This window comes from Chelonoidis abingdonii, chromosome 6 (genome assembly GCF_003597395.2).
Source record: "Chelonoidis abingdonii isolate Lonesome George chromosome 6, CheloAbing_2.0, whole genome shotgun sequence".
NCBI classification, from domain to species: Eukaryota; Metazoa; Chordata; order Testudines; family Testudinidae; genus Chelonoidis; species Chelonoidis abingdonii.
The window spans coordinates 133,004,391-133,030,820 of record NC_133774.1 but is presented as its reverse complement, the minus strand read 5'-3'; the positions used below and the strand labels follow the sequence as shown (position 1 = coordinate 133,030,820).

Sequence of the window (26,430 nt, the reverse complement as noted above, 5' to 3'; positions counted from 1 at the left end):
GAAATGATTGTCTGCCGTTGCTTTCACGGAGGAAGGATTGAGTGATGACATTTACCCAGAATCACCTGCGACACTGTTTTTGCATTGAGATCTCAACCCAGAATTCCAATGGGCGGGGGAGACTGTGGGAACTATGGGTAGCTACAGGATAGCTACCCACAGTGCAACGCTCTGGAAATCGACGCTAGCCTCGGTACATGGACGCACACCGCCGAATTAATGTACTTAGTGTGGCCGCGTGCACTCGACTTTATACAATCTGTTTTACAAAACTGGTTTATGTAAAATCGGAATAATCCCGCAATGTAGACATACCCTGTGATACAGCAGGCTCAGGGAGCAGCAGGAGAGTGTTAGATGGGAGGTATATAAACCCTAGGATGATCAAGACCTTATTCCCTGTGGAGCAGGGAAAGCTTACTGCAGAGTAATTGGAGCACCTGGAGCCAATTAAGGCCCTGCCCAAGATCTAATAAAAAAACCCTGCTTCAGTCAGACAGAGGGAGGGAAGGACAGCTGACTAGAGTTTGGAGAAGTATTGCTGTTAGCCAGAGGACCAGGGGAAGGGAAAGCAGAGCAGAGGGACTCCCCGGCACAAAGGACTGAGGGAAACTACTCAAGGGGAGAGAGGGTAAGCAGCCCACAAAGCTGAAGGGGCTGGAACCCAGGGTAGGAGAGTGGACCTGGGTCCCTTCCCTGCTCCCCTCTCTCTCTCCCATCAAGACACTATTGGAGCCCATAACACCCAAGAATAGGGGCAAGGGGCGGCACCTGACCCACCACACCAAGAAAAAGCACAGGACCCACCACAGTAGCATTGACCATTTGCCACAACACAAAGTGATTTGTATTGGTTTCGTTAAACCAGTCTGCATCTCTGTGTGTGGATCCTCTTATATAAGTTTAAACCTGGATTCTATCCATTTAGTTTATGTTGGTAAATTTACAGGCGCACACTAAACTGATACACCCAGTTTTAAACCCGTATAAGTGTCATGGGGTCATATGACATAGGGCTGGAAAGGACCTCATGGGTCATCAAGGCCAATCCCCTGCTGTGACAGGAAACTCCATCATACAATCGCATTCGCAAACGTATCACACTCCATCCAAGTGTGTCTATGTGTGCATCAATATACAACGTTGGACCAGTTTAACTAAACCAAATGAAGTGAAACTTCCTGTCAGCAGCAGTTGTTGGGCAGAAACTTCTATCCCTTGAGCATCAGCTATAGAAAGATTCGAATACATCAGAGAGCTCCTGAATATAAGGAAAAAGAGGGAATGATTTTATTCTGTTATTTGACACACAGACCTATTTGTTCCTCTCTGGTCTGATAGTGGCCAACTTGATTCATTGCCACAAATGGTTACTTCTGTCATTTTTTCCCTAGAAACAAAGGACAGATGTAAATCAGCAGAGCACCACTGAAATCCATGGAGCTACACCAGCTGAGAATCTAACCCAATTTCCCTCCTTCCAATTAACCTGCTGTGTTTAATCAAGAGAAATATGCAGAACTGAGTCATGCTTTGGATGACAATTTTGGATTTAGACTGATTTTGATCGTGTCAGACTCAGATAATTATTCACCAATTAAAAATAAAATGCACTTATCAGCAGTAGGCCTATAACTTGTGCAGGACGTACCACTTGGGTATGTCTTACGTTTGAATACAACTGAAATTCAAGCAGGTGAAGTTCAGGGAAAGGAAAAGCAGGCAAAAACAAACAATGTAGAATGTCGTGCTGTTCACTGTGCCTTTGATCAGGCATTTTGAGCCAGATCCTCAGCTGAGGTGAATTAATCTGGCTTCCCTGAGTGCAGGGAAAGGACCCTGATTTACACCCACAGAGGATCTGGCCCTTTGTCTTTCTTGTTTGAACTTCAGTAGGATTTTTGTTTTAAGGGACGGCTGCCTACCTGGCAGCTTAGCTCCATTTATAAAAATCACCTTCAACTGCTAACCTTCCCCAGAAAGATGCAAGGGACTCTGAGTAAATTCTCTAGAGGGGCCATTAACACTGAGCCAAACCATCCTTTGTGTCAGCTCTTGTTTCCACACAGGGGGCAGGAAATGCTCTGTGTTTTGATTTCTGAAGCTGTTGCCAGATCATTTTGTCCAGGGGCTGGCTCCTCATGCACCCATAGAACTGGCAAGGAGATAGTGTGCGCGGGTGGGTGGGTGTGGAGGTGTGTCCTGGAAAAAGACCTTATAAGGATCATATTCCACTTAAGGAACAGCTGCCATTTTAAAATGCTATTTTACGCATTTAAAAGCCACCTCAGTGCTATAAGTCAGGAATTACAGTGTGGAATGGTTTCTCCAGGGGTCCATGGTTTCACCCAGATGTTTCCACTGCACAAAGTGGAGATTCCTGATCAGTTTTGAAACCCAGGCCCGATATGTTTTAATATTAGGGGTCCACCTAAGTCCTCTGGTTCCAATTCTGACGTCAGTGGAACTACTGTTACAGTAAAGAACCACTTACTCAGCGTGAGTAAAGGTGGCAAAATCTGCCCCTCTGTTTTTAGCAGAGGTATGCAGGCTCAGGCTTCAGCTAGCCTCCACTCTGCTCATTTTAGTTCTTTTTCCCTGCTCATTCCCTCAAGTCCCAGGCATGGGGCAAATGTTGCCTGGAACAACAAGCACTGTAGCTTTTATAAACTACTTGCATCTGCATTGTGTTTCTTTCATCTCCTGCTCCCTAATTCCCCTCGCTGGACTCGCCAAAGAACTGAAAATACTTCCCCTGCTCTTCTAATAGCCCTACACTTCTGATTTCATCAAATTCCTCTCCTTCCTTGATTTTCCCCATAAGAACAAAAGCATTCTAGGCTAACATACCATGTGGCTAATAACACTGGGAACGTCTCTCTGTCAGGTATCTAGATTATGGAAGCATTGACAGAGGCCGCTGCATTTTTCAGTGATGGCCTAAATGAAAAGCAGTATGCATTCTCTACTGCCAGGATTATCCCTGCATGCAGCTACATGCACATGTCAAATCCACAGCTTGTATGCATGCATGTAACATCCAGTGCACAGGTGCAAGGCAAGCACATGCAAAAATACATACTGACTATTGCATGCATTAGAAAATGATTCCTATATTCCCAAGGGTATTGCATGTGACATCACAGAACGTGGGACATGGATAACATGACAATGATTTGTTCCTCAAAGGTGGCCTTTCTTAATGTTTTCTCTTATGTTTATTCCTTCTCCACCTTTATGGGGCCTTTTTGTATATGTTCTTATTCAGGTATGTATCAGCTATGACCACACCGGCTCGCATGTCACCTGTTGATTTCCACACTCCAAGTTCTCCAAAGTCCCCCCCTTCAGAAATGTCTCCACCGGTATCCAGCTTAACTGTATCTGTCCCTTCTGTGGCGGTCAGTCCCTTTATGGAAGAGGAGAGGCCTCTGCTTCTGGTGACGCCACCTCAGTTACGGGAGAAGTATGACCATCACATTCAGCAGTTTAACTCCTTCCACCACAACCCCGCCCATGAGAGCAACAGTCCACCACCTAGTCCTCTGAGGATAGTAGAGGATGAGGAATATGAGACCACACAGGAGTATGAGCCAGCACAGGAGCCTCCAAAGAAACTAGTCAACAGCCGGAGGGCAAAAAGAACAAAGCCCAACGGCCACATTTCCAACAGATTAGAAGTGGACACCAACACAAGCTCTGAGAGCAGTAGCTCGGAGAGTGAAACAGAAGACGAAAGAATAGGTGAGGATACACCTTTCCTGAGCATACAGAACCCCATGGCAACCAGCCTAGAGGCAGCCACTGCATGCCGACTGGCTGACAGCAGGACTAACCCAACTAGCCGGTTCTCCACACAGGAAGAATTACAAGCAAGGTTGTCCAGTGTAATAGCTAATCAAGACCCTATTGCTGTATAAAACATAAACAAAACGCATAGATTCACATGTAAAACTTTATTTTATATAATGAAGTATTCCACCTTTAAATTAAACAATTTATTTTATTTTAGCAAATTCCACTAATAGAAAACAGGAGGGGGAAAAAAACTTTTATAAATTAAATATATGTATGTACAAATGTGTTATGTGCCATATGTAGCAATTTTTTACAGTATTTCAAAAATGAAAAAGATATCAATGGTGCCTTTATGTTATATTATGTTGAGAGCAAGTTTTGTACTGTTACAGTAATTGCTGTTCCATGGTATTTTGCAGAATCTTCCGACCTTCAGTTCTCCTGGCTTTTTTGTGCATTGCGTTATGGTAACTGGAGGTATGGTTTGCAAGAATGGCAAAAGTCCCTATCTTTGCTTGTAGTGGGCTGCCCCCCAAATCAAAATACCCTGTGATAACGTACCCACCAACAAAACGAGACTGTTTTCTTCTATAAGAGGTTTTATTTGCTTTCCGTAACTGAAATGAGCTGTCTGCTTTCTGCCAGCCAAAAGGTTTGCTTTATTGGGCACTGAATAATAGTACAGCCAAAGCATGCTACTATTAATGACAGCAGGATAACAAAAACTGCATTAAATAATGTTACATGTTCGAAAGAGAGTAATACTGTGATTTTAAACTGAATGTATTATTAATCAGAAATCACTTGTACTCACTAGGAACTGTCATTACATTTTTTCCAGATATTAATTGTCCTAGTTATCTCTTAGAAAATGGGCTCAGAGTAGCAGAGGCTATGAACCCAGTAGTTTACAGAAAACAAGATTTCCATTAGCTTAAATTGCTGGGAAAAATACACCAGGTATCTGTAACCAGACAAGAAAAAGAACTAGCTGGAAAAAAAAAGCCACTAATAAAAGTGCAGCCATTTTTACCTGTATTTTTAATGTTGATTTTTAATAGACAAGTTATTCTTTGTTTCCAAAGGGACCCGGTGAGAAAAAAAACCCAATAACTATTCTGTGACTTGTTGGAGCTGCTGTTAGAATGAAAGTCATCCTTGTGCATAGAAATGACTTGAAGCCAAATCAATTTACTGAATAGTTAAAAGGAATCCTGGTGGGAAAGACTTAGTAGAAGACGCATTGAGTTCATATCTGGTGACCTGATTTTTTTTAATAGTTCTATGAAAAGCCCATGCTGTGTTGATTAGCCCCACAATGTCCATGGGTATTTGTGCATGTGACCAGTGATTGCATTAGAATCTTTGATTGGTAATAGACAAGTGTGGGATCAATACTGGAGTTATTGCACCCTTTCAGACAGAAGCAAATGGTCTCTTTTGCACCCAATTCTGATCAGTTTAGTGGGGTGACCCCCCCTCATTTGATTTTGATTTTACATTCAGCTGGCACAGTGCGGACTCAGGACTGATATAAATAGCAAGCATTCTGCATGGCCCCCTGGGAGTATGAACAGGAGAACATCAGTGCTGTAAGTATTACTGATCCTAAATAGGAGCCATTTCAGGACAACAAAAATTTCAGCCGTGATTTACTCTTGATTCCAATCCCATTTACACTGGTGTAAATCAGAATATATCACGGCAGTTATGCCAGATATACACCAGTGGAACTAAGGTCGCAGTTCAGCAAACCTCTAAGCACATGCTTATCTTTAGCATGTGCTCAAGTCCCATTGACAGCAGTAGGACATGAGTAAAGTTAAGCACACGCTGAAGAGCTTTGCTGAATAGGGTTGGGCAGCTCATTCAGGGTCTAAAAGCAGAATCTGGCTGATTGTGGTAAATACAGCTCCTTAGTACTCTGGATGAAGGCGAGGAGCGACAGTACCGTGTTATCAAAACAGACAGCATCAGCTTCACTTTTGCTGTGAGATGAGAGTTCTTAGCCATCTGATCAAGCAGACTAAGAGCTTAGGACAGTAGGGAAATAGTGACAAGATTACAAGGAAGAATCTTTCTGAGGGAAGGGAAAGCAAGGGCAGGTGATTTTCAGTGAGAGAGCTCAGGTGGTGGGCTCAGTTGTACTTGCATATCGCTGCGCATTTAAAAAGCATATGGGAGACTGCAGAGTTTTTAACTGATGTGTTACCATGACTCATATTCCTTCCCTGTTTTCCCTCCTCTTTTGTATGCATTGCTGTATTTTCACTGTGCTTACCAGTGTCTTTGTATTGCATCTGCATACAACCAGGGCCCTGTGTAAATTCTGTATGCCTGGCCTCATTTCATATGTTAGTCATGATTACTGTTGCAGCAGTCTCCGCAGAGACCAGGGCCCCATTGTGTTAGGAACTGTACAAACACATAGTAAGAAGAAGTAGCTGGGATTTTCAAAGCGGACTAAGTGATTTAGGAACAAAAGTATTATTGCCTGTCAATGGGACTTGTGCTCCCAAGTCACTTAGGCGCTTTTGAAAATCCAACCCAGTCCTGCCCCAATGAGTTTACTAAATAGACTAGACGGCCAAAAGGTGGGAGGGGAAAGAGAGGGAAAGTGACCTGCCCAAGGCTACACCACTGGGACTAGAGCCCCAGTCTCCTGGGTCCACATTCAGTGCCCCATCCATTGAATCACACCATGTCTTGATGACCTTTGTGGCTTCTCACAGATTAATCAGGGGAATGGGGTGGTTGATCATATGAAAGCAGAGAAAATTACTTACAACATTGAAAGTATTATCAAAGATTACAGAAGGGCACTACAAAATGGAAATCTGTGCCTTGTGCATCTGGGACACCTGGGGAAATCTGTTACAGGCTTCCGATTGCATTGTCAAGCTCTCAAGCCAAAGGAGCTGCCCCAGCATACAGGCGGAGTGACGCACAACAGAGCACTAGCCCTGAGAGCTTTAAGCTGGGGTTTTCAGAGATGCGTGTGCTCAATGAGTGTCAGTGGGAGTTGGCTGCCTAACTCCGTTAGACGTCTTTGGAAATCCCAGCAAAAACCAAACCTGTGATAAGTCAGTAGAATTACCCTGGTTTTGCACCAGCATAATAGCAGAATTTGGCCTCATGCATGAGCCATATGAGTAATACATACTGAGAATGGTAGGATCCAGCTCTGCACAGTCTGAGACGAGGTTAACGAATCAGTAACATGGCTAGCCCTGATGCTGCTGTGGCCTGTTGCCTTCTGGAGACGGGCTTGAGCCTGCAAGAGGTGCTGAGCAATCCCTGGACCTGCTGCTCACCTCGCAAGACTGATGGGCAGGAAACTCAGTTCTTGGCATTAGAGCAAACATGCTTTCTGGTGCCAGGCCAGGTCATCTCTTGGGGCCATTTGCTGCACTGTCTGTGCTACTGGGGTCCCTTTAACAATGTGCAACCCCCCTGGCAGCCCCACCGGCCCTCTGCTAAAACTCACACTAAGTGCAACAGTAATTCAAGAGGGAACAAAGACTCTGTGGCTGTAAAACCACCCTGAGTTCTATGACCATGACATTTACCCCACCAGAACATATTTACACTAAGCAGTTTTGTATTTGGGGAAATTCTGCATGATTAGAGGATCCCATCAGTGGTGGACAATAGAAAGTGGTGCATAAAACATGGGGCCCGATCCTCAGCTGGTGTAAATTAGAACACCGCCATGGCTGCTCATTTACATTAGCTGAGAAGCTGGCCCTGTATCCTCACATTTGTGTTTTTCCCTGGCTCCCACCTCATCCCACAAAATTTCTGCCCAGGTGTGAAAGGACTATTGCCAGGGAAACCATAAAACTTTCTTTCTCTTGTTTCATGACAATGAAGCATCGTCTCCTGTTTTCATCCAGCTACTATATCTTTGTACCAATTCTGAACCATTACTTGTACATTCAGAATAGCAAACCTGTGCCTGCTAAAAGGGCAAGTCGCCCACTGGCAAACATAAGCAAAGCCCGTTCTCTGTCTTCGATACTGGCTAGATTCCATCAGCCACCTTGACTTCCAATGAGAAGAGCACCTATGAAATGCTGCAGAGAAATGCAGACAAAGAAAATGGCCACATATCATTATTTTAATGATATATTCTGTTGTAAATACATCTTGTACATACCTGAATGTTTTCCTCCATCATTTATTGTCTTTCTGAGTTACATGTCAATGATGCTCTCTCAATTCCTTGTGTAACACTGTAAATACCATAATGTCCTTTACTATTTATATTTAGGCATTGAACACAGAGAGAGATGGCTTCATATTATTTTAAGATATATGTCAAAACTAGGGTTTGTTTTCCTTTTGCTTTAAAATTGTCATGTATCCTCTTGTTTCTCTTTTCCTTTTTTTTTAAAAAAAAATAATTTATTGTTGAGAAGAGAGGATTGTATCTGTAATGAAACTGTTCAAAGAATGCACCCTGGAAGGCCATAAGGTACTGATAAACTAAAGAATTTATTATCCCAATTATGAAGCAATAAGCAATTGTTGATTTATTTAAGGTTTTATTGTTCATTTGCAGTCAAAGAGGTGCTGGAATAAATTGCTACTGTGTAGTACTGGCACAGTTACTCAGCAGACTCCTTCAGTCCACATACTGCCCTATAGTTACACAGCTGTCTAGCTCCCACATTTGTTTTGGTGAGCTAAGTTCCTTTACTGTCATTTTTGCCTCCATTTTCTCTCGTGTCCCAATTTCTAGAGTGGAGTTTGCCATCCAGTCTGCTGTCTGTTGCCTTTGTTCATAGAGATGGCCGGTCTAATTGCTGCTGAGCAGTTTGCATTGACCAGGGTTCAATAATAATTTAAAAAGAAAGTAAAAAAGGAAGAAAGAAATTCTCCAGTGGTATGTCTCACATGTCCTTAATGGCTCAACTGAATGACAAACAGGTGCATTGCAGTGAAGCAGCAAAATAATATACAGACTAAAGGAAAGATTTTTGGATATGAAATTTAAGATACTCCCGCATCAATATGTTGTTCGTTTAATGGCGATTCCTGGTCCAGTTTTGTCAATCTTTCCTCTAAAGAAAGTTATTCCCATTTTTGTGTTGGGCTCCTTCTCTACTTTGTTTCTTTATGGCTGTGTTGCTATCAGCTGGAGCATTCAAGCCAAGGTTTAAAAGTGCTCACAGTCAGGACTGAATTTTCTAAAGATCTGATTTTTGTTTGTTGTTATACATATTGTCATGGCACCTAAGAGCCCCAGCATGGGTCAGGACTCTACAGAGCAGTGATACTCAGACCTCAGTGGTTTAGGAGCCAAATTAGCAATCAACATTTCCCAAAGAGCCACAGGAGTGTGAATTCATTGTTTCATTTTTATATATATATATATAATTCTCACAGCAAAATGACTGATCAAGTATTATTATTTTATCAACTACAACTGGGTTAATAACATAGTAACAGCATCCTGATTGGTTAATTGCTAGATTGGTTAATAATTAAATCACACAGTGTTTTAACATCATGTGCTGCAAAAAGCTGCAGGAGACGCATTAAAGAGCCACTTGCGGCTCACGAGCCTTAGTCCGGGTATCGCTGGGATAGTGCTAAGCACTGTACAAACAGAATATAAACCAGTCCCTGCCCCAGTCAGCTTACGACTTTAGCATCCCATTGTTCTTCTAAGTGAAAGCTGAGTTCCTCTGACACTGGGGATCATCCCAGAAGTGCTGGCTTGGGCTGAGAACTCAGGCTTACTCCTTTCACAGCTCGACATGGTTGAGTTATAGTCTCTGGAAGTCTCCAGTGGGAGAGGCAGCAGATGGACTCAAAGACCTTCAGAGCAATGGAGGATGCGCACCTGCCTGCGTAGTTTGCAGCAGGGGAAATGGCAAGTGGAGTTCCACCTGGCCACAACGTCTAGGCTTGGTCGGGTGACTCCCAGACCTAATTTGCTTTGTCTTGGGTGCAGTTGAGCGAGCACAGAAGAAGATTTAAAATGCCCAGCCGGCTCTTGGCTGACTCTTGCGTGGCAAGCAGTACAGGCTGCCCTCCTTTCCACGTGGGGCAAGCTGCCATCTATCAAGCAGGCCCAGAGATGGCAATTCCTGTGAGCACTGTCGACAGCCTCTTCCCACCTGTTTTTGTGAATTCCTTGTGTCCCATTCTCATTTCCATCCAGGCCCTTTTACACCACCTCAGCAGAGTAAAGGGGAAGGGCATGAAGGAGAATCAGGCCTGTCTAACACAGATGGTTAGACAACGTGGTATTCTGCTGGACCCATGTGTCTGCCACAGAAGTACCATTGTCGGTTTTATCGGCTTTTATCGGGATTATCTGATTTGCGGCCAAACTCTTTCCTGCCACTCAGGGGCAATTTAATGCATGTGGGAGGAAAGACAGTAGTAGATCCCCAATATGTCTGTGATGCTGTGAATTCTCTTTGCCTTCAGAGAATTTATTTTCCAAGGTCTCCTTTGGCCTATGCACCCTTCTATAGCTCTCTGGGCAGAATTGCTATTGTAAGGACACCGCTTCCTAATAGCCCTTTGCAGCGCATCTTGGGACGCATCGGCAGGTCTGTTTGCCATATTCCTGTCCGGAGGGCACTGCCGGAAGAGAGAGTGAGGCTGAACAATTTGCTCATGATGTGGAGAGTTTTAAAGAGTTATGGGAATTCTTCTGTGCCTGACTCTAATCTGGCCAAAATCTGAAGACAAACAGGCAAAACTGAAGCGTTCATGCCAAAAACTGTCTGCTCAGCTACTTTATAATACCACGCACACTTTCCCAGCACATTGCAGACACAACAGCCCTTGCAGACACAACAAGAATGAGCTGAGATCCATATTTTTTCATATCACTCTTCTGGTCCATCAACATGTTGACTTTGAGAGGATTCACATACAAATCAAATCTGAACTGGCCATTCCTTACACCCCAAATCCTGCCAAAGAGCCAAGCCTGGCACAACCATCACGCTGGAGCTGCTAGCTGGCACACCTCCACAATGTAACAGGCACAAGGGCTGCACCTGTGCACTGTGGAGGTTGCACAGTTAAGCTGAACAGCTCCATTGTGGCTTTCATGTCACAGCCCTTTGAGCAGCATGGAATAACTGCTCCAGCAGCAGCATGGGAGAAATGCTCCCCAGGCAGGAACAATCTCTCCTGGGCTAGTTGGCTTGGATGTTCAAGGTTTCTTTGTTCGGTGAGTGTAGAGGGGAAGGGAGAGGCATGCTTCTCTCTCTAATCTGTCCACCCCCTTTTGGGAGTCCTACAGGGAAAACAAGGAGGAAGGATGGTCCAGTGATCAGGGCACAAGCCTAGGACTTAGGAGACCCAGCTCAGTTCCCTGCTCTGCCACCGGGTGCCTGTTTGACCTTGAGAATGTCACTTAGTCTCTCTGCACCTCAGTTCCAAGCAGTGCAATGGGGATAATAGCACCAGGTGTTGCAAGGATGAATATATGAAAACTGTGAGGCACTCAGCTGCTGCAGAGAGGGGGGGCCAGCTAAATAGATTGAATGAGCAGCCCCCTGCTTGCAGCATGCAGGGAGCACAGACTGCTGCTATGTCAGGTGCTTGTGCCAGGGCAGGGCAACTTCTTGCAACCCCCTAGACACCTGTGCAAGGGCCGCCTCCAGGGAATGCCCAGGCTCCTGTGCCCACATCTCCTTGGGCCAGGCAGCACATGCGCTGAACTCAGCTGTGTTCGTTTGACACAGTCGCGCTGAGTTATACATTGAACAAGGTGGACAGCACTAGCTAACATCTGCGGTGGGTTAAGAGATGGCTCTCCTTGGAGGTGCAGCAGAGTGTAGGGCCCTGGGAGCACTGTGTCCCAGTATATCTGTAAGGGGGATAGACATAGGCTTGATCCAGTCCTCGAGGAAGGTGTTTATGAGTGAGGCTAGGCAGGGATGCATGCACTGGGAGGAATGACTGTTTAAAGCTGTAATCATCCCTCCTCCTACATGACCCCACTGTGCTAAATTAGTATTTCTCCTGCTGCAGCAGTTCAACACTTTTCCTGGAGAGGCGTTACCGAGTCCTGAATATGCAGCACAGCTCCTGCTCCAGGTTCCTTCGCTGACATTGACATGGTGGGACCTGAACGGAGCATGAACGGATTATTTTGCAAATCAGTTACTTCATTTCCCGCTGGGGCAGTTATTTTCAGTGCCTCATGGTCTTTTCCTCCACTGCACCATTCACACACGTACCGGTAACACGTCACAGGGCCCTCACTGTAGCTCTGCATCATGGCCAGGGCCAATCATCTCTGACAGAAGATGTCCTCTTCTAATCAGGGAGGACAGGCCCCAGCTGAGTCTTGGGAGCAAAGCCCCTACTCAGCTAACAAGGTCTTTGCAATACACTGGTGTACTCCAAAGCCCAAGCTCCTGGGAACAGGATGTGTGATCCTGTGACAGAGTATACCAGACCCTCTGAGGCCTCCTGCTGGGGGTCTTGTGGCCCTGCCACATCCCACCCCAAAAAAGGGCAGTGGAGAGGGGCCTCCAAGCTGCCTAGAATGACTGTGTGGGACACAGCCAATCAGGGCCAAGCAGCCTAGTATAAGAAGAGCTGCAGGGCCAGAGGGAGTTCAGTTCCTTGTTGAAGCTATGGAACCCCAGATAGGGCAGAGCTGCCAGAAGCCAGGGACAGCAAGGAGCCCTGAGTTGGTTGCTGGAACTCCATTGGGACAAGGCCCTGAGCTAAGGGTGAAAACAGTGTGGGGAAGTGGCCCAAGGAATTAGAGAATCTGTGTGAGGTAGTTAAAGTGACACAATAGCAGGCTGTTCTCTACATGGTCCCTGGGCTGAGATCTGGAGTAGTGGGCAGGCCCCCTCACTCTCCATTAGCCACTGGGGGACAGTGGCCTGGACAGTGAGGCACTCTGGAGAGGGAACTGAACCATAGTGACCAGCTGGAGAGCTGTAGCCAAGGAGCCCCAAGAGGGTGAAGACACTGTCCCATCTCTGGGATAGAGCAGTGCCCCAGGGCTCCCTCTCTGGAGACAATCGGAGACAGGGTGTGCAGATACGGCTACTCGGTCAAGGGGGCACTCACGAGAAGCGAGTGAACCCCATTACTGAGCCCAATGAGTATAACACTGGGGCAGAGGACAATGAGGCTCAGTGGGTCAGAGGGGTCCAGGCTAGGGGGACGGGGTCATCTGTTGCTCAACTGCTGAATCCGTATTGTTGAGTTTTAAGTGCACATTGCTGTGCCTGCATGATGCATCACTCCTTACGGGTGACTCCTGGTCTGCCTGGAAGGGCAAAGCAACTCAGTCCATTTCTAGTAGCACCAGTGTGGGGATGGAATTCAGTGATGCCATGCAAGCGGTGTAGCCTTGCATCCTTTCCCTTGCTGTGCTGCAAAGATTTGAGGATAAGAGCAGTGGCTCTGCCTCTAGGGGGACCCCGTGGCTCTTGCCCCTGAATGTCATGTGGGAAGCCTGCTGCCTTGCCAAGGCTTGGGGGCAGATTGTCCCAGGAGCTCTGCCAGTACCTTGCTCTGTTCTATGGGCTGGCAGGCACACACCTTCCAACTTAACATTTCCTGCTATGTTTGTGATTTGCAAATGTTAACTGAAAAACAAATATATTTTTTAAAAAAAAACAACCCCACGGGCCCCTCGCCTGACTGGGGAATCAATCAGAGGCCAAGTTTCATGTTTCAAACTTCAGCTGTTTTGGGAAGAGGCCTCTCTCTCTCCCTCACACTCACTCAAAAAAAAAGTTGTTTTTTAAAAAAACAAAACAGGAAAATGCATGTTTGTTCCATCTTAATCTGCCTAAATAATGGAAGGAGGGATTTTGCTTTAACTTTAAAAATAAAAACACTTTTTGGCTCCAAACCAAGTATGGGAAAATATCATCCAGATGGGTGAAAAGTAATGAACAAATGGAAAAAAAAAATTTAAAAAACTGTTTAAGTGTTGCAGCCTTAACCATAGCGTTCACTAACGAGCGAATAATGTTATCCCCTTGTCACCTGAGCCACTGGCCAGTTTGGTGGGGAGGGGAGTTAGCAAGTTGTTTCGTATAATCATTTTCTCCTCCTAATAGAATCAGGTACTTCATTGTTGCAATCTTGTTTATTTATACGTAAGGTACAAAGTCCTGTTTCCTGGATCCCAACAGGAATCAAACAAACAGGGAAAGTTTCTTTGCTCATAGTTCCAAGCCTCCTTCAGCCAGCACTCAGCCCAAGAGCTCTCTTAGCCTTTTTCTCTGGGTCCTATTACTAGGGCTTCTCTGTCTGCATCCGGGGCTTCTTTGCTTCTTTGTTTCTGCTACTTCTCTCACACACACAGCTCCCCCAATCAAAGCCCTAGCCCCAGCCTTTGCTACATCAGTCACCAGATAAACCCATTGGGTCACATGATTCAGTTTGTACTCAAGCCTTGCCGTGTGCCTGTGTTTTGGATGGTGGTTCCAACTGCTTCACTTACTTGAGTACGTGTATCCTGAAAGAAGGGCATCAATCACACCACCAGCTTCTATGAGGTTTCAGCCCCCCTCGCAATCCTCCCCCCAGACGAATGTTATCTCTAGCTAATCTGGGTCACACAGCAAAACTGCATCAAAAGAACATTATTGAGGTTGCAAAGTCAAGCATGTCAAAGTTAGGAGATGCCAGAATTGCTTTGCATTATTAGCGCTGTCCCGCTGTGCTTATGCATTATGATGCAGGGCCAGAATCTCATTTACATGAAGGCTTTCTTTCGCCACGCTCACAGCATACAGGGGCCTCAAAGTGAGTATAGATGCCCACAGTGCAGCCTTTTCACACTGACAGCATGGTGCAAAGGGGATTTTGAAGCCGATCCTCGTTTACTCTGAGGGTAAAATCCTGGCCCCCCCATCAAAGTCAATGGGAAAAGTTCATTTATTTCAGCAGGGTCACCCTAACCCTTTCCATCCATGCTGCTAAGCTGTGAGGTGGCAGCTTTGCCTCTTCCTTGGCTTTATTTTTAAGTAAAAACATTAACGGCAAATGTTGTCCCTCCCCCTACCCAGTTAACTCCCTTTACGGATAGCAAGGGACCTCCCTGTATAGAGTGGACTGCATGGGGAAATCAGAGGAAAACACTGGAAGAATTTGCTAAGAACTTCCCTGAGCAAAGGCAGGTCTTCTGATAGTATAGAAGCTGTGACAAAGAGTTGTTCCGTGGCTGAACATTGATCAGATGGCAGGTAATACACTTATTGTTAATTACTAATTAAATCATTACTGATTTGGAACCAAGTTATGGAACATGCAAAAAAGAGTGCCTGGGAGGAATGCTGACTACCCTACAGATTGCTTTTGCTGCAAACTGTTGGTTGTACTGGTTTCCTGGTGTGCAAATGTCAAACGTGCATAGTCGACTGAGGGCTGTTGTGCCAGCCAGAGTGACCACAGTTGATGGCGTCGCACCAGGCATCATGTAGCAAAATTCCCAGGTCTGGGTCAATCCTGCCAATCCACAAACCTCTGGAGTGGCCCCACAGGGGACGCCAGGTAGGGGGCAGGACATGCACCCTCATGTCAACTGAGCATTTGAGAGCTTGGTGTGTTGCAGTGTTTTCCATCCTGGTGATGTGGCCAAAGACGATGCAACACCACCACTGACTATTATGAGCACCTGAAGGAAGGCCAGATCTCTGCGAGAGTGAGACATTTCACACTAGGTCAAACCACTTTAGGCTCCAGATTTGGCACTGCCAACACATATGGGATGCCACTAGCCACCCCACATCTGCCAATGAGGGCACTCAGGTTTCTGACCTGTACAACAATACAGAAAGTACACAGGGACATAGATCTGATGTGCAGTGCACGCTAAATAGCAGTAAGGAATGATGTGGCTACAAATTGGGCCCCCTGCTCCTTTCCCCACCAGGTGAGCAAGGAATGTGTGGCTGCTTGACTCTTTCCCTATCCAGCTACAACAACAGGCCACCCAGTGTGGAGTGGGGGGAGTCATCTGCACCAGGGAGAGGGGCTGGCTCAGAAAACTCCTTGACTGGAGCAGGTCAGGGAGCAAGCAGCCAGATTGTCACACTGTGCATCTCAGTCTTGTTCCTGCTCTTCCCCAGAGCTAAACTAGCGTACCTCCGACAAACTAACACAGGATCGGTAACAATTTGGTAAAATGGAACTCAGGAAGTGCTCCCTGAGAATGCACTGCAGCTTTACGTGCCGGCCCTCGGCCTGCAGAGACACTCAGCTGCTGGGCTAGACACCTCTATGCACAGAGCCTGCCATGAAAATGCCAACACACCCTTAACTTCTTAATGCTGCCGGGTGTCAAGCTAATTATATTGTCTGCTAGACACAGCCAGAGCCTCCGTTCAGAGCATATGGTTTAAGTAAGTGCAGGACATACCACGGTGGGTGTCAGCTGGCATAACAAATTGCTGTTCTGGGCAAATAAAAAGGCCTTTTTCAAATCCCCAACTCTGCAACCTGAGCTACCAAAGTGAAATGTTAGAGGCTGGAAATGAGTGACCGCCCCCACCCCACCCCCCACCACCACCACACAATGAGTAGTATGCAGTAGGAGGGTGGACTCTGCCTGGGTTTTCAATCTGGGGGGTCACAACCTCTAGGGGGGAACCACAAAGAGGTGTCAAGGGGTCATGACCACCCTGCCCTTCCCACATGGCTAAATGGCAGGTGGCACCAGGAAGATGGGTTTGCGGGGGAGGGGGCAGAAAACAGCTGCATGGAAAATGTTGAGGGCCACACTACTGGTTAGAATGAGCATGACACCTAAGGTGATGCACTGACCAGGCAAGGCCTTCTCACCAGGAACTCACCCATACACTGATCTTTCTGAGGTGCTCTCAGATGTGTGTGCTAGATGCCTAATATCAGAGGAGTAGCTGGTTTAGTGTCACTAGTGCAGCCAGCTGGAAAAGCAGGGCCTGCCCTGCAGCCAGGATGCCAGCTGCCACGGGAAGTGGTAGGGGCATGTGGCACAGACATGTATAGGCATCAGGTGGGACTTTCAAAAGAACTCTGCATTGGCTGCCACTGAAATGAATGGGAAAAAAAAGCCCATTGACTTCAATGGAGCAGAGCTAGGCCAGTGCTGACTGCTGGCCAAAATCCCACACTAAGTGTGTAGTCCTACATGTGTATGCTGGAGGTGTCACATGTAATCGGAAGCCTTAGCAAGGAAGTAACGCCTCTCAGGTGGCCACCAGCTAGCCAACAGTTCTCCCAAAAGGAAAAGAGGAGCAAAAGGGGATCAATATTTCATTCGTGCAATATTTCCATGATCTCTAATGGCTCATAAAATCAAGTGATAAGTGCTATAAAACTTTAGCAGAAGAGCTGGCCTGGCCACAGCAAACTTGTTTCTAAGGATGGCTGTAAATCTATGGATTCAGTGGCTTGGTTGCTGTGGTACTAACTCAGTGCCTCTAATCTAGTTGATTGAACTACCATAAGAGAGTCCTTCTTACTTTAATTACAAGAGAACACGCTCATCTAGAGGGGGGCTGACTAGTAGAAACCAGCTTTACAAATTCCAAGTTGGAAATTACAATCACTTAAATCCAATTAGCACAAGTTAATTTAGATTTCAAGGTCACTCTACACTCCACTCCTTCGTTTATTTGGCCGTGTTTTACAGCCTGGCCTGGATTTGAACATTTGCGTGCCTCTCATAAACAATTACTGTTTCCATTCTAGGCCTCTGGCTGCTGCACTCACCATTTTTCGGAAATTGCTGTCTGGCAAGTTATCAAAGGGTTAGTGGATTATGAAATTTATGGCTTCATTTAATTGAAAAATCATCTATTGGCTCACCAGCATAACTGCACTGCAGTGTTCTTGTGTTTGCCCCTAAGCAACTGTAGTAGGTTCATATGTGCAGGAGAGCTGCATGCTAGAGATGTCGTCCTCTTCCTTGCAACATGACCAAATAATATTGCTACTCATTTAAAACCAAACATGAAACTTACACTATGGCTACACCGCCACAGAAAGTCGATCTAAATTATGCTACTCCAGCTACTTGAATAATATAGCTGGAGTCGACATAGCCTAGGTCAACTTACTGCAGTGTCCACCCTGGTCTGAAGGATGAGGCCATGACACTTCCGCACCAACTGTAATGTAGGAATCATTAGGGCTGGTTCAGCTTTTCACCCATAGTTTTTTTATAGCTTTTTCGACACCACAAGAATTTGTGGCCAGTGCCAGCTTTCTCTGGAAACCTGATTGATTTGGGACTTCTTGCCCTGTGCTCTAACCAGTAGGTCATCCTAAACTATGTCTGGCTGATATGTATCTTGAGTACAAATGTCCTGTAACTCTCATGCCAGCTCTCACTCTTGGAGTAGCTAAAGCTCTGTCCCACTTCATTTTCACATGAAAACTTTCAATCCCATAAAAAATCGAAAAAGTAAATGTACTGAAAAACATCAAAAGTGTTATCTTCCAACAGCCACTGAGGAATCTGCACAGAGAAACTCCGGCTTAAGGGGGAAAATGAATCAACAGTAGCTAGCTTCCTGCTAACAAAGTACTAATCCTGCTGTGTCTGCCCTGAGCAAAAGTCACTCCCCTTATTCATGGCTGCAAACGGGACTAATCAGTTTCAATACACAAAGCCGTTTTCTTCCCATACAGTAGAAACATAGCTACTCCATTTTTCAAAGGTCGAAAGACAACTTGCCCTGCAGCAAAATGCATTCTGTAATTAATGTGCTCATTTGTGTATGAGGATTAGCCTCTATCTAAACACAATTCATTTTGCAGATCAACATTTTGTGCTCTCCTTAGATAATCAACATTTCCATATTTGCTCTCAAAGCTGCTGGGGCTGGCAAAGCCCTGACTGGAGCTGTTTCTGTTGATACCAATTAGTCATGCTAGGGCGAGGAAGCACAAAGGAAATGATTATTGCCACTTACATTAATAGTGTTAGTGATGCCTCAACACTGCAGCAACCCTTGTTACAGTCAAAGTTTATTATCGGGAATGAACCAGTGCACCTGAGGGTCTTTCTTGGCCATGTGAAAAGCGTTAAACCGAAATGTATTGTGTGTCAGCTTTAGAAAGGTCTGTGCTTGGTTCATACAGTGAATTTCCCCCTCTCTACCATTACCTTGAGGTGCATATGGAAACAGCACTGCTGCCTTACATGCATTGAATATAATGTCTTGTGGCCTATGGGAGCAGAGTGGTTATGACTCAGCTGTCAAGCACGCAGAATAATACTCTGCTTTCCTTCTGCAGCTGCTGAATTTCAGAGTGCTCCAAAGGGCTCTGATAAAGATGGCTGTGAAGTATCTGATAACCCATTTCAAAGAATAGCCGCAAAAGAAATATGTCTGCATGGTGAACGCTTTTTCTGCTCTCTGTTTCAACTTTCATATACCTCAACAAAATATTTATTTAATCATATTTACTTGGGATGGGTGGATGCTTTCACCAAAATCCTATATCTTCATGTTTGCCCACAAAAGTATGAGTTACTGAATACTAATGTTGCTATTTTTAAAGCATTTCTTGACATTTAAATGTGCCTATTTTAGATTTGCTCTGAAAAAAAAAAGGAATATCACTGTAAGAGCTATTCTTACCTCTTGGATTGGACAAATGGACTATAAGGTAGATAGAAAGCTGGCTAGATTGTTGGGCTCAATGAGTAGTGATCAACGGCTCGATGTTTAGTTGGCAGCCGGTATCAAGCAGAGTGCCCCAGGGGTTGGTCTGAGGGCCAATTTTGTTCAACATCTTTATTAATGATCTGGCTGATGGGATGGATTACACCCTCAGCAAGTTTGCAGATGACACTAAGCTGGGGGGAGCAGTAGATATGCTGGCGGGTAGGTCCAGAGTGACCAGACAAATGGGAGCATTGGGCCAAAAGAAATCTGATGAAGTTCAACGAGGACACGTGCAGAGACCTGCACTTAGGACGGAAGAATCCCATGACTGCTATAGGCTGGGGACTGACTGGTTAAGCAGCAGTTCTGCAGAAAAGGACCTAGGGGTTACAGTGGATGAGAAGCTGGATAGTCAGCCATGGTGCCCCTTGTTGCAGAAAGGCTAAGGCATATGAGGCGCATAGTAGACAGCTTGCCAGCAAATTCTAGGAAGTGATTATTCCTCTTTGATGTCGCCATGAGCAATCGGAGTTATTGGTGTCCATTTTGGCCCCCATACAGAAAGGATTGCGAAATTGGAGACGTCCATGGGAGTGCAGACGAAAATTATATGGGGCGGGGCAAGACTTACGAGGACAGGCTGAGGGAAGTGGATTTCGTTTATTCTGCAGAAGAGATAGAGGGGGATTTTATATCTAGCTACTAACTCTGAAAGGGGTTCAAAGAGATGGATTCGCTATTTTCTCAGTGTGTGCAGAATGACAGAACAAGAAGCAATGGTCTCAAGTTGCAGTGGGGGAGGTCTAGGTTGGATATTAGGAAACACTATTTCATTAGGAGGGTGGTAAATCAATGGAATGAGTTATCTAGGGAGGTGGTGGAATCTCCTTCCTTAGAGGTTTTTAAGGCCTGGCTTGACAAAGCCCTGGCTGGGATGATTTAGTTGGGGTTGGCCCTGCTTTGAGCAGGGATTGGACTAGATGACCTCCTGAGGTCCCTTCCAACCCTGATATTCTATGATTCTATTATTCTAATGACTTATTAAAAGGCAGTGGAAAGCTATAGTTTATACATCTAGCTCAGATGTATAAATGTTAAACATGGTACTTTCAGAGTGAAGAACTGTCCTTCTACCAAGCAAGCTGAGAGAGTACAACTTGACAAATGTTTTAGAGCTGTATTTTTACATTTTTCAAATAAGCCACATTTCCAAATGTGATGTGTATAAACTTCTTTTGAGATAAAAACATACTTACAGTTTCTGTAAAGTGCTTTTAAAAATAGCTTGGTGATCGTTAAGAGAAATGACATGGTATACAGCATACTGATTCACCTGACTTCGTCGGTCATTCTGACTAAGCAGCAGCCATTCAGAATATTGGCACAGGAAGAGAGGAAGAAACATCAAGTATGTAACTGTTAGGCGAGCCCTCCAGGAGACCTTGAGTAAAGGAAGTTTTAGTGAATGATCATTATTAAAAATAGAATTTACCTTGAGAGATTTTAATTTTGAATAAAACGTAAAGAGCTAAAGAACCTTCTCCTCAGAGGTCACCTCCTTCCACTGAAGAAGTCAGTGATCTTGACTGCAAAAAGCAATAAACAAATGTTGGTCTAGATTTTCTGAGGTGACTAGTGAGTACGTGTGCTCTGCTTAAGAAAGCTGATTTCCAGAGGGTGGGTGGGTGCTCTGCTTTTCCAATCTCTTCAGCTAGTCTTAAGTTGGAGACTTAGAAATAAGGTATCTCAAATCATTAGGCACTTCTGAAAGTTTCTACTCTTGTGTTTTCATCTCACTCTTCCTTCACAGGGACAGGCTTTCAGGATGCTGCCAGATCTGCACGAAAATTGTTAGTACTGACCAGACCACTGCTGTATGTTTCAAAGCAGATACACTCCTAGTGGGGCTGGTTGCCAGCCCAAGTGCAGCATCAGTCCCCTATGTGTTACCCAAAGCCTCCTTGGCCATGTGTTGCAGAATGGGTCTTACTCAGGCAGGGTCTGGAAAGTGAGAGCAAGCCCAGAGGTTAAGTGAGCTAGCACGTTTGCCATTCACACTCCCCCACCACAGACAGGGGTGCTACAGAGGCTATCTAGCTACTGCACAGCCCCTCCCCCATGCAACTCTGCCCCCTCCCAAATTCAAGTGCTCCAGATAAACAGTCCACCTTCCCTCCCCCCCACCATGCCCACACACAGCCCAGTGCCCTCCCCCAGGCTAGCTACCACCATTGCCCCCCTTGGCCTACTCTGTACTAAGGGGAGGGGACGCAAGTGCCGTTGTCCCACTCAGCTTCTCCTCAGTCTGAGTGGAGCCACCTCCCTGGCCATGGCAAGAACTTGCTGAGTCCTCCCTCCTCCAGGCTGGACCTGAGCCCAACGTGAAGACACAAAGCAGTTGTCTGAGGTGAGGAGGATGGAAGAGGCACAGCCTGCCCCACGAGTAGTCATCCTGGGTTCCCATCAACCCAATAGATGGCTCTTGTGTGGATGGCCTTGGGGAGATGGGGGTAATAGAGCCTTGGCTTGGCTTAACATGGACCTGAGTACAGTTATCTCTATTCCACAGAGAGCAGCTCTAAACGAGGCTGCAACCCACAATCATTTTCCCCTGCACGATCTGGTTAACAAGAGCACCTGCCTAGCAAACAATTTCAATTACAAGGGACAAAAAGCAGCAGTGCTCCTAAATTCTCCCAGTCAATAAAGCAACAGAGTAAGGCTGAAAAAACAAACTGTATTTACTCTTCCATTTCAAGCAATTGTGTCAACGTGTTAGAAAGCAGCTCGTTTAGAGCTTACCACAGTGTGAGGTGGATTGGAGGTTAAGCGGCGTGAAATGAATAGTGACTGCCAGTGCTATTCAATCAATAGGTATAGACTCCATTACAGTTCCAGCGGAGTGAAGGGGGGTTGCCTTCTTGTTGGCAGTGCATAATTCTCTGTGACAAACAGAAAGGGAAAATGACAATGGATCTCCACACATACCATGACACTTTCAAACACACTGGCCTTTCCTGGCATACTGTGAAGACAGAAGTAGCAGTGTTGCCCAATGGACTGGGAGTTGGACTAAGGGTCTGTCTATGTTCCAGCTGGGAGTGTGAATGGGCAGCTCATGCAGACAAACCCGCCCTAGCTGCGCTCTAGCTAACATGCTAAAAGTAGAAGTGAGGCACCATGGCCCAGGCTTCAGTGCAGACTACAAAAGACTTCTGCCCCCTGCATATGTCCTCTCTTGTTCAGCCAGTGTTGAAGCCTATGCTGCAACATCTTCACTTCTGACTTTAGCGAGCTGCCTAGAGTATAGCTTGCACAGGTACATCTGCATGAGCTGCCATTCACACCCTCGGCTGCCAGATAGATGTACCCTGAGACTCAAGCGACCTGACTTCTCTTTCCAGCTCTGATGTTGACTTGCTGAGGAACCCTGGGAATTCGTTTCAGCTTTCTGTGTCTGTTCCCCTTCCTATTCTATCTATTTAGATCATGAGTTGAGCTGGTCAGGAGTTTTCTGATGAAATGCATTTCTATTGGAAAATGCCAGTTTGACAAAACCAAAACAGTTTATGGGAAAGGGTCAGTTTTGATCCATCTCCTGATTAAAAAAGCTAGAGCTTTCTGGCTGGCAAGCAATGTCAGCTATATTTATATCTACTATCTATTTTATATTTGACAACAAGACACTCCAGCCTATGCATTTAAGGAAGATGACTTACTTTTTTGGTGGTCCTTTGGTCTTGTGCCTTAGAATGTTGCATTAAATATGATCTTGTCAGTCTAAACTACCCTACCTGTTTTAGCTTGATGCATATTGTGGCAAATTGCCGGTACTGTTCTCTGGGTCTCGCGCTTTCTCTTCTCTGGGGTAGTGTGGCAAATTGCCGGTACTGTTCTCTGGGTCTCGCGCTTTCTCTTCTCTGGGGTAGGTTCAGGGCGATATTGCTTGCCTCTGAACCAGTTCTTAATCACTCCCCTAGTGTCCTTGGAGGAGGGGAGTGGAGAGGGAGGGACCTGGGCCCGCCCTCTACTCCAGGTCCCAACCCAGGGGCCCTGGGGTTGTGGTGAACCACTTGACTAGCGGTTTCTTCCCCTGGGTTACTTCCCTCTCATACCCGTCAGCTTGTGCAGGGCTTCTCGCCTCTCTTCTATACAAGCCTGGTGCCCCTTACCTAGGGTTTCTGTTGGGCTTCCCAATCCACCGCAGCACTCCTCCAAACCTTCTATTTCTCTCTGGACAAACTCTTCTCTTCTGCAATCTGCACTCTGCTCCAATCCAACCTTTCTCCTTCAACTACCACCCCCTGTCTGACTGAAGCAGGGGTTTATATCCCATGACTGGAGTCAGGTGCTCTAACTGGAGTCAGGTGCTCTAATTGGAGTCAGGTGCTCTAATTGGAGTCAGGTGCTCTAATTGGAGTCAGGTGCTCTAATTGGACTCAGGTGCTCTAGTTAATCTAAAGCAAACCTTCCTCCCTTGGCAGGGAATAAGGCCCCCTGCTAACACTCTTATGCTGCCCTCTGGCCATGCTGTATCACAATATATAAAAACTATAGTGCTAAGGCTTTCTCGCTATGCAATATACATTTCAGGCTTTAGAGACACAGTTCACTGAATAAGAACATTTTCCTTTTTATTCTTTTTCATCTTGACTTCTAATCTTTATCATTGGCAAGCTTCTTGTTAAAAATAACAGCGGATAGAACCCTGCTGCATTCTGGATCCTACTTAATCAGAAGTGAGATGAAAAAGCTGCTTCTGAAAAATAGATTAAACAAACCAAAAGCCAAGCAGGTTACTTACTTGCCTGCACTAACTCTTCATAGGCCTGTGCTTCAGAGTTCAGGTTTTATGGACATTTGGAGGGGTTGCTATAGAAACTAAGAGAAAGTAGGGAACTCACGGCAATTTATGGGATTTTTTTCAATTTATTCATCTTTTTAATGCTAGTCTACACCAGTGAGTCCTGCTTGGGTTTAAAATGGAAAGAAAGAGATGACATGGCAGACATAAACTGGTATCTGCTGATGAAGGTAAGAGGTAAATAAAATTCAAATAAAAGAAATGAGAGAAGGAAAAGGTCCCTAGAACAGTGACTAAGAGAATATTGGATCAGAGCCTCAGCCCCGGTAAATCATAGCTCCGCTGATTATGCTGACTTTCCCCACTTGAGGGCGTGTCCTATAGAGGCAGAGATCTGCATTTGGCCAGACAAGCAGTTCCCAAGCATAGGGACTTTGGGAAGAAAAGATTCAACACACCTGCTAAGCTACTTTTCTCCCAAACCACCCACCTGCTCAGTAAAAGAGCTGTAATACATTTCCCCAGTCTTCGGTGCCATCTGCACTGAAAAGTGCAGCTGTGGCATGCAACAAAAGTCAGAGAGGCATATACTGGAAGGGAATTAAAGAAGAAAGAACAAATATTTCTGCATTCATCACAGCTACTTACTAGGCCAGAACTAAGGTATATGTGGAAATTAGGTCTGTCAAGCGATTAAAAAAATTAATCATGATTAATTGTGCTATTAAACAATAGAATACCATTTATTTAAATATTTTAAATGTTTACTACATTTTCAAATATATTAATTTCAATTAAAACACAGAAAACAAAGTGTACAGTGCTCACTTTATATTTATTTTTATTACAAATATTTGCACTGTAAAAATGATAAACAAAAGAAATAATATTTTTCAGTTCACCTAATACAAGTACTATAGTGCAATCTCCTCATCATGAAAGTTGAATTTACAAATGTAGAATTATGTACAAAAAAACCTGCATTCAAAAATAAAACAATGTCAAACTTTAGAGCCTATAAGTTCACTCAGTCCTACTTCTTGATCAGCCAGTCACTCAGTCAAACAAGGTTGGTTAAAATTTGCAGGAGCTAATGCTGCCTGCCTCTTGTTTGCAATGCCACCTGAAAGTGAGAACAGAAGTTCACATGGCACTGTTGTAGCCAGCATTGCAAGATATTTACGTGCCAGATGCACTAAAGATTCATATGTCCCTTCATGCTTCAACCACCATTCCAGAGGACATGAGTCCATGCTGATGACAGGTTCTGCTTGATAATGATCCAAAGCAGTGCAGACTGATGCATGTTCATTTTCATCATCTGAGTCAGATGCCAACAGCAGAAGTTGATTTTCCTTTTTGGTGGTTTGGGTTCTGTAATTTCTGCATCAGAGTGTTTTCCTCTTTTAAGGCTTCTGAAAGCATGCTCCGCACCTCGTCCCTCTCAGATTTTGGATGGCACTTCAGATTCTTAAACCTTGGGTTGAGTGCTGTAGCTATTTTTAGAAATCTCACATGTTATAAATGAAGTGGGGGGAAGCGTAGCTCCCTTTTATGGACACCCAGACAGCCAGTTAGCTATAAAATCCCTGTTGGTAGCTGTTTTCTACTTGCTTTACCTGTAAAGGGTTAAAAAAAACCCATAGGTAAAAGGAAGGGAGTGGGCACCTGACAACAAGAGCCAATGAGAGCACTAGAGCTTTTTAAAATTGGGAAAAAAACTTCCCCTTTGTCTGTCTGTGGTTGTTCTCTGGAGAGAGGGAACAGAATAGAGATAGGGCTGGAGCTATGCTGTAAGAACTTTGAGCCAGGTATGGGAAATCATCAGATCATTCCTAGAACTACTCATTGGAAACCCCAGACGGGTAAGTAAATCAGGAAATGTCTAGGAAGATGTGATTAGGTTTATTTCTTTTATTTCTTATTGGCTTGTGGATTCCTCTGTGCTAACTCTCAAATGCTTTGTTTTGCTTGTAATCATTAAGCTTTACCTCAAGAAAACCATTCTTGATGCTTAATTATTCTATTTGCTCTTTTTAAAACTAGCAATAGCCTAAATTCCAAATATATTTTCTTTCTTTTGGTTTTTAATAAAATTTACTTTTTAAGAACAGGATTGGGTTTTTGGTGACCTAAGAGGTTTGTGCACATGTTGTTTAATTAGCTGGTGGCAACAGCTGATTTCCTTTGTTTTTCTTTCTCAGCTCTTCCCTG

The 26,430-nt window shown here is 45.0% G+C and overlaps 1 protein-coding gene and 1 long non-coding RNA gene across 8 annotated transcripts in view; one reads left to right on the top strand and one right to left on the bottom strand.

Moving 5' to 3' along the window:
* The window catches only part of NRG1 (neuregulin 1), a 743,293-nt gene extending 734,882 nt beyond the window's left edge, over window positions 1-8,411 (top strand). For all 7 annotated transcript variants that reach the window (XM_075067428.1, XM_075067426.1, XM_075067425.1 and 4 more), the window contains one exon: window positions 3,269-8,411. In XM_075067428.1, coding sequence (XP_074923529.1) covers window positions 3,269-3,920 — 652 coding nt within the window. In that variant the 3' untranslated portion in view covers window positions 3,921-8,411. The remainder of the gene's footprint in view (window positions 1-3,268) is intronic.
* LOC116824772 (uncharacterized) overlaps window positions 1-26,430 on the bottom strand; it is a 98,628-nt gene that overhangs the window by 39,859 nt on the left and 32,339 nt on the right. The gene's annotated exons all lie outside the window — the stretch shown is intronic.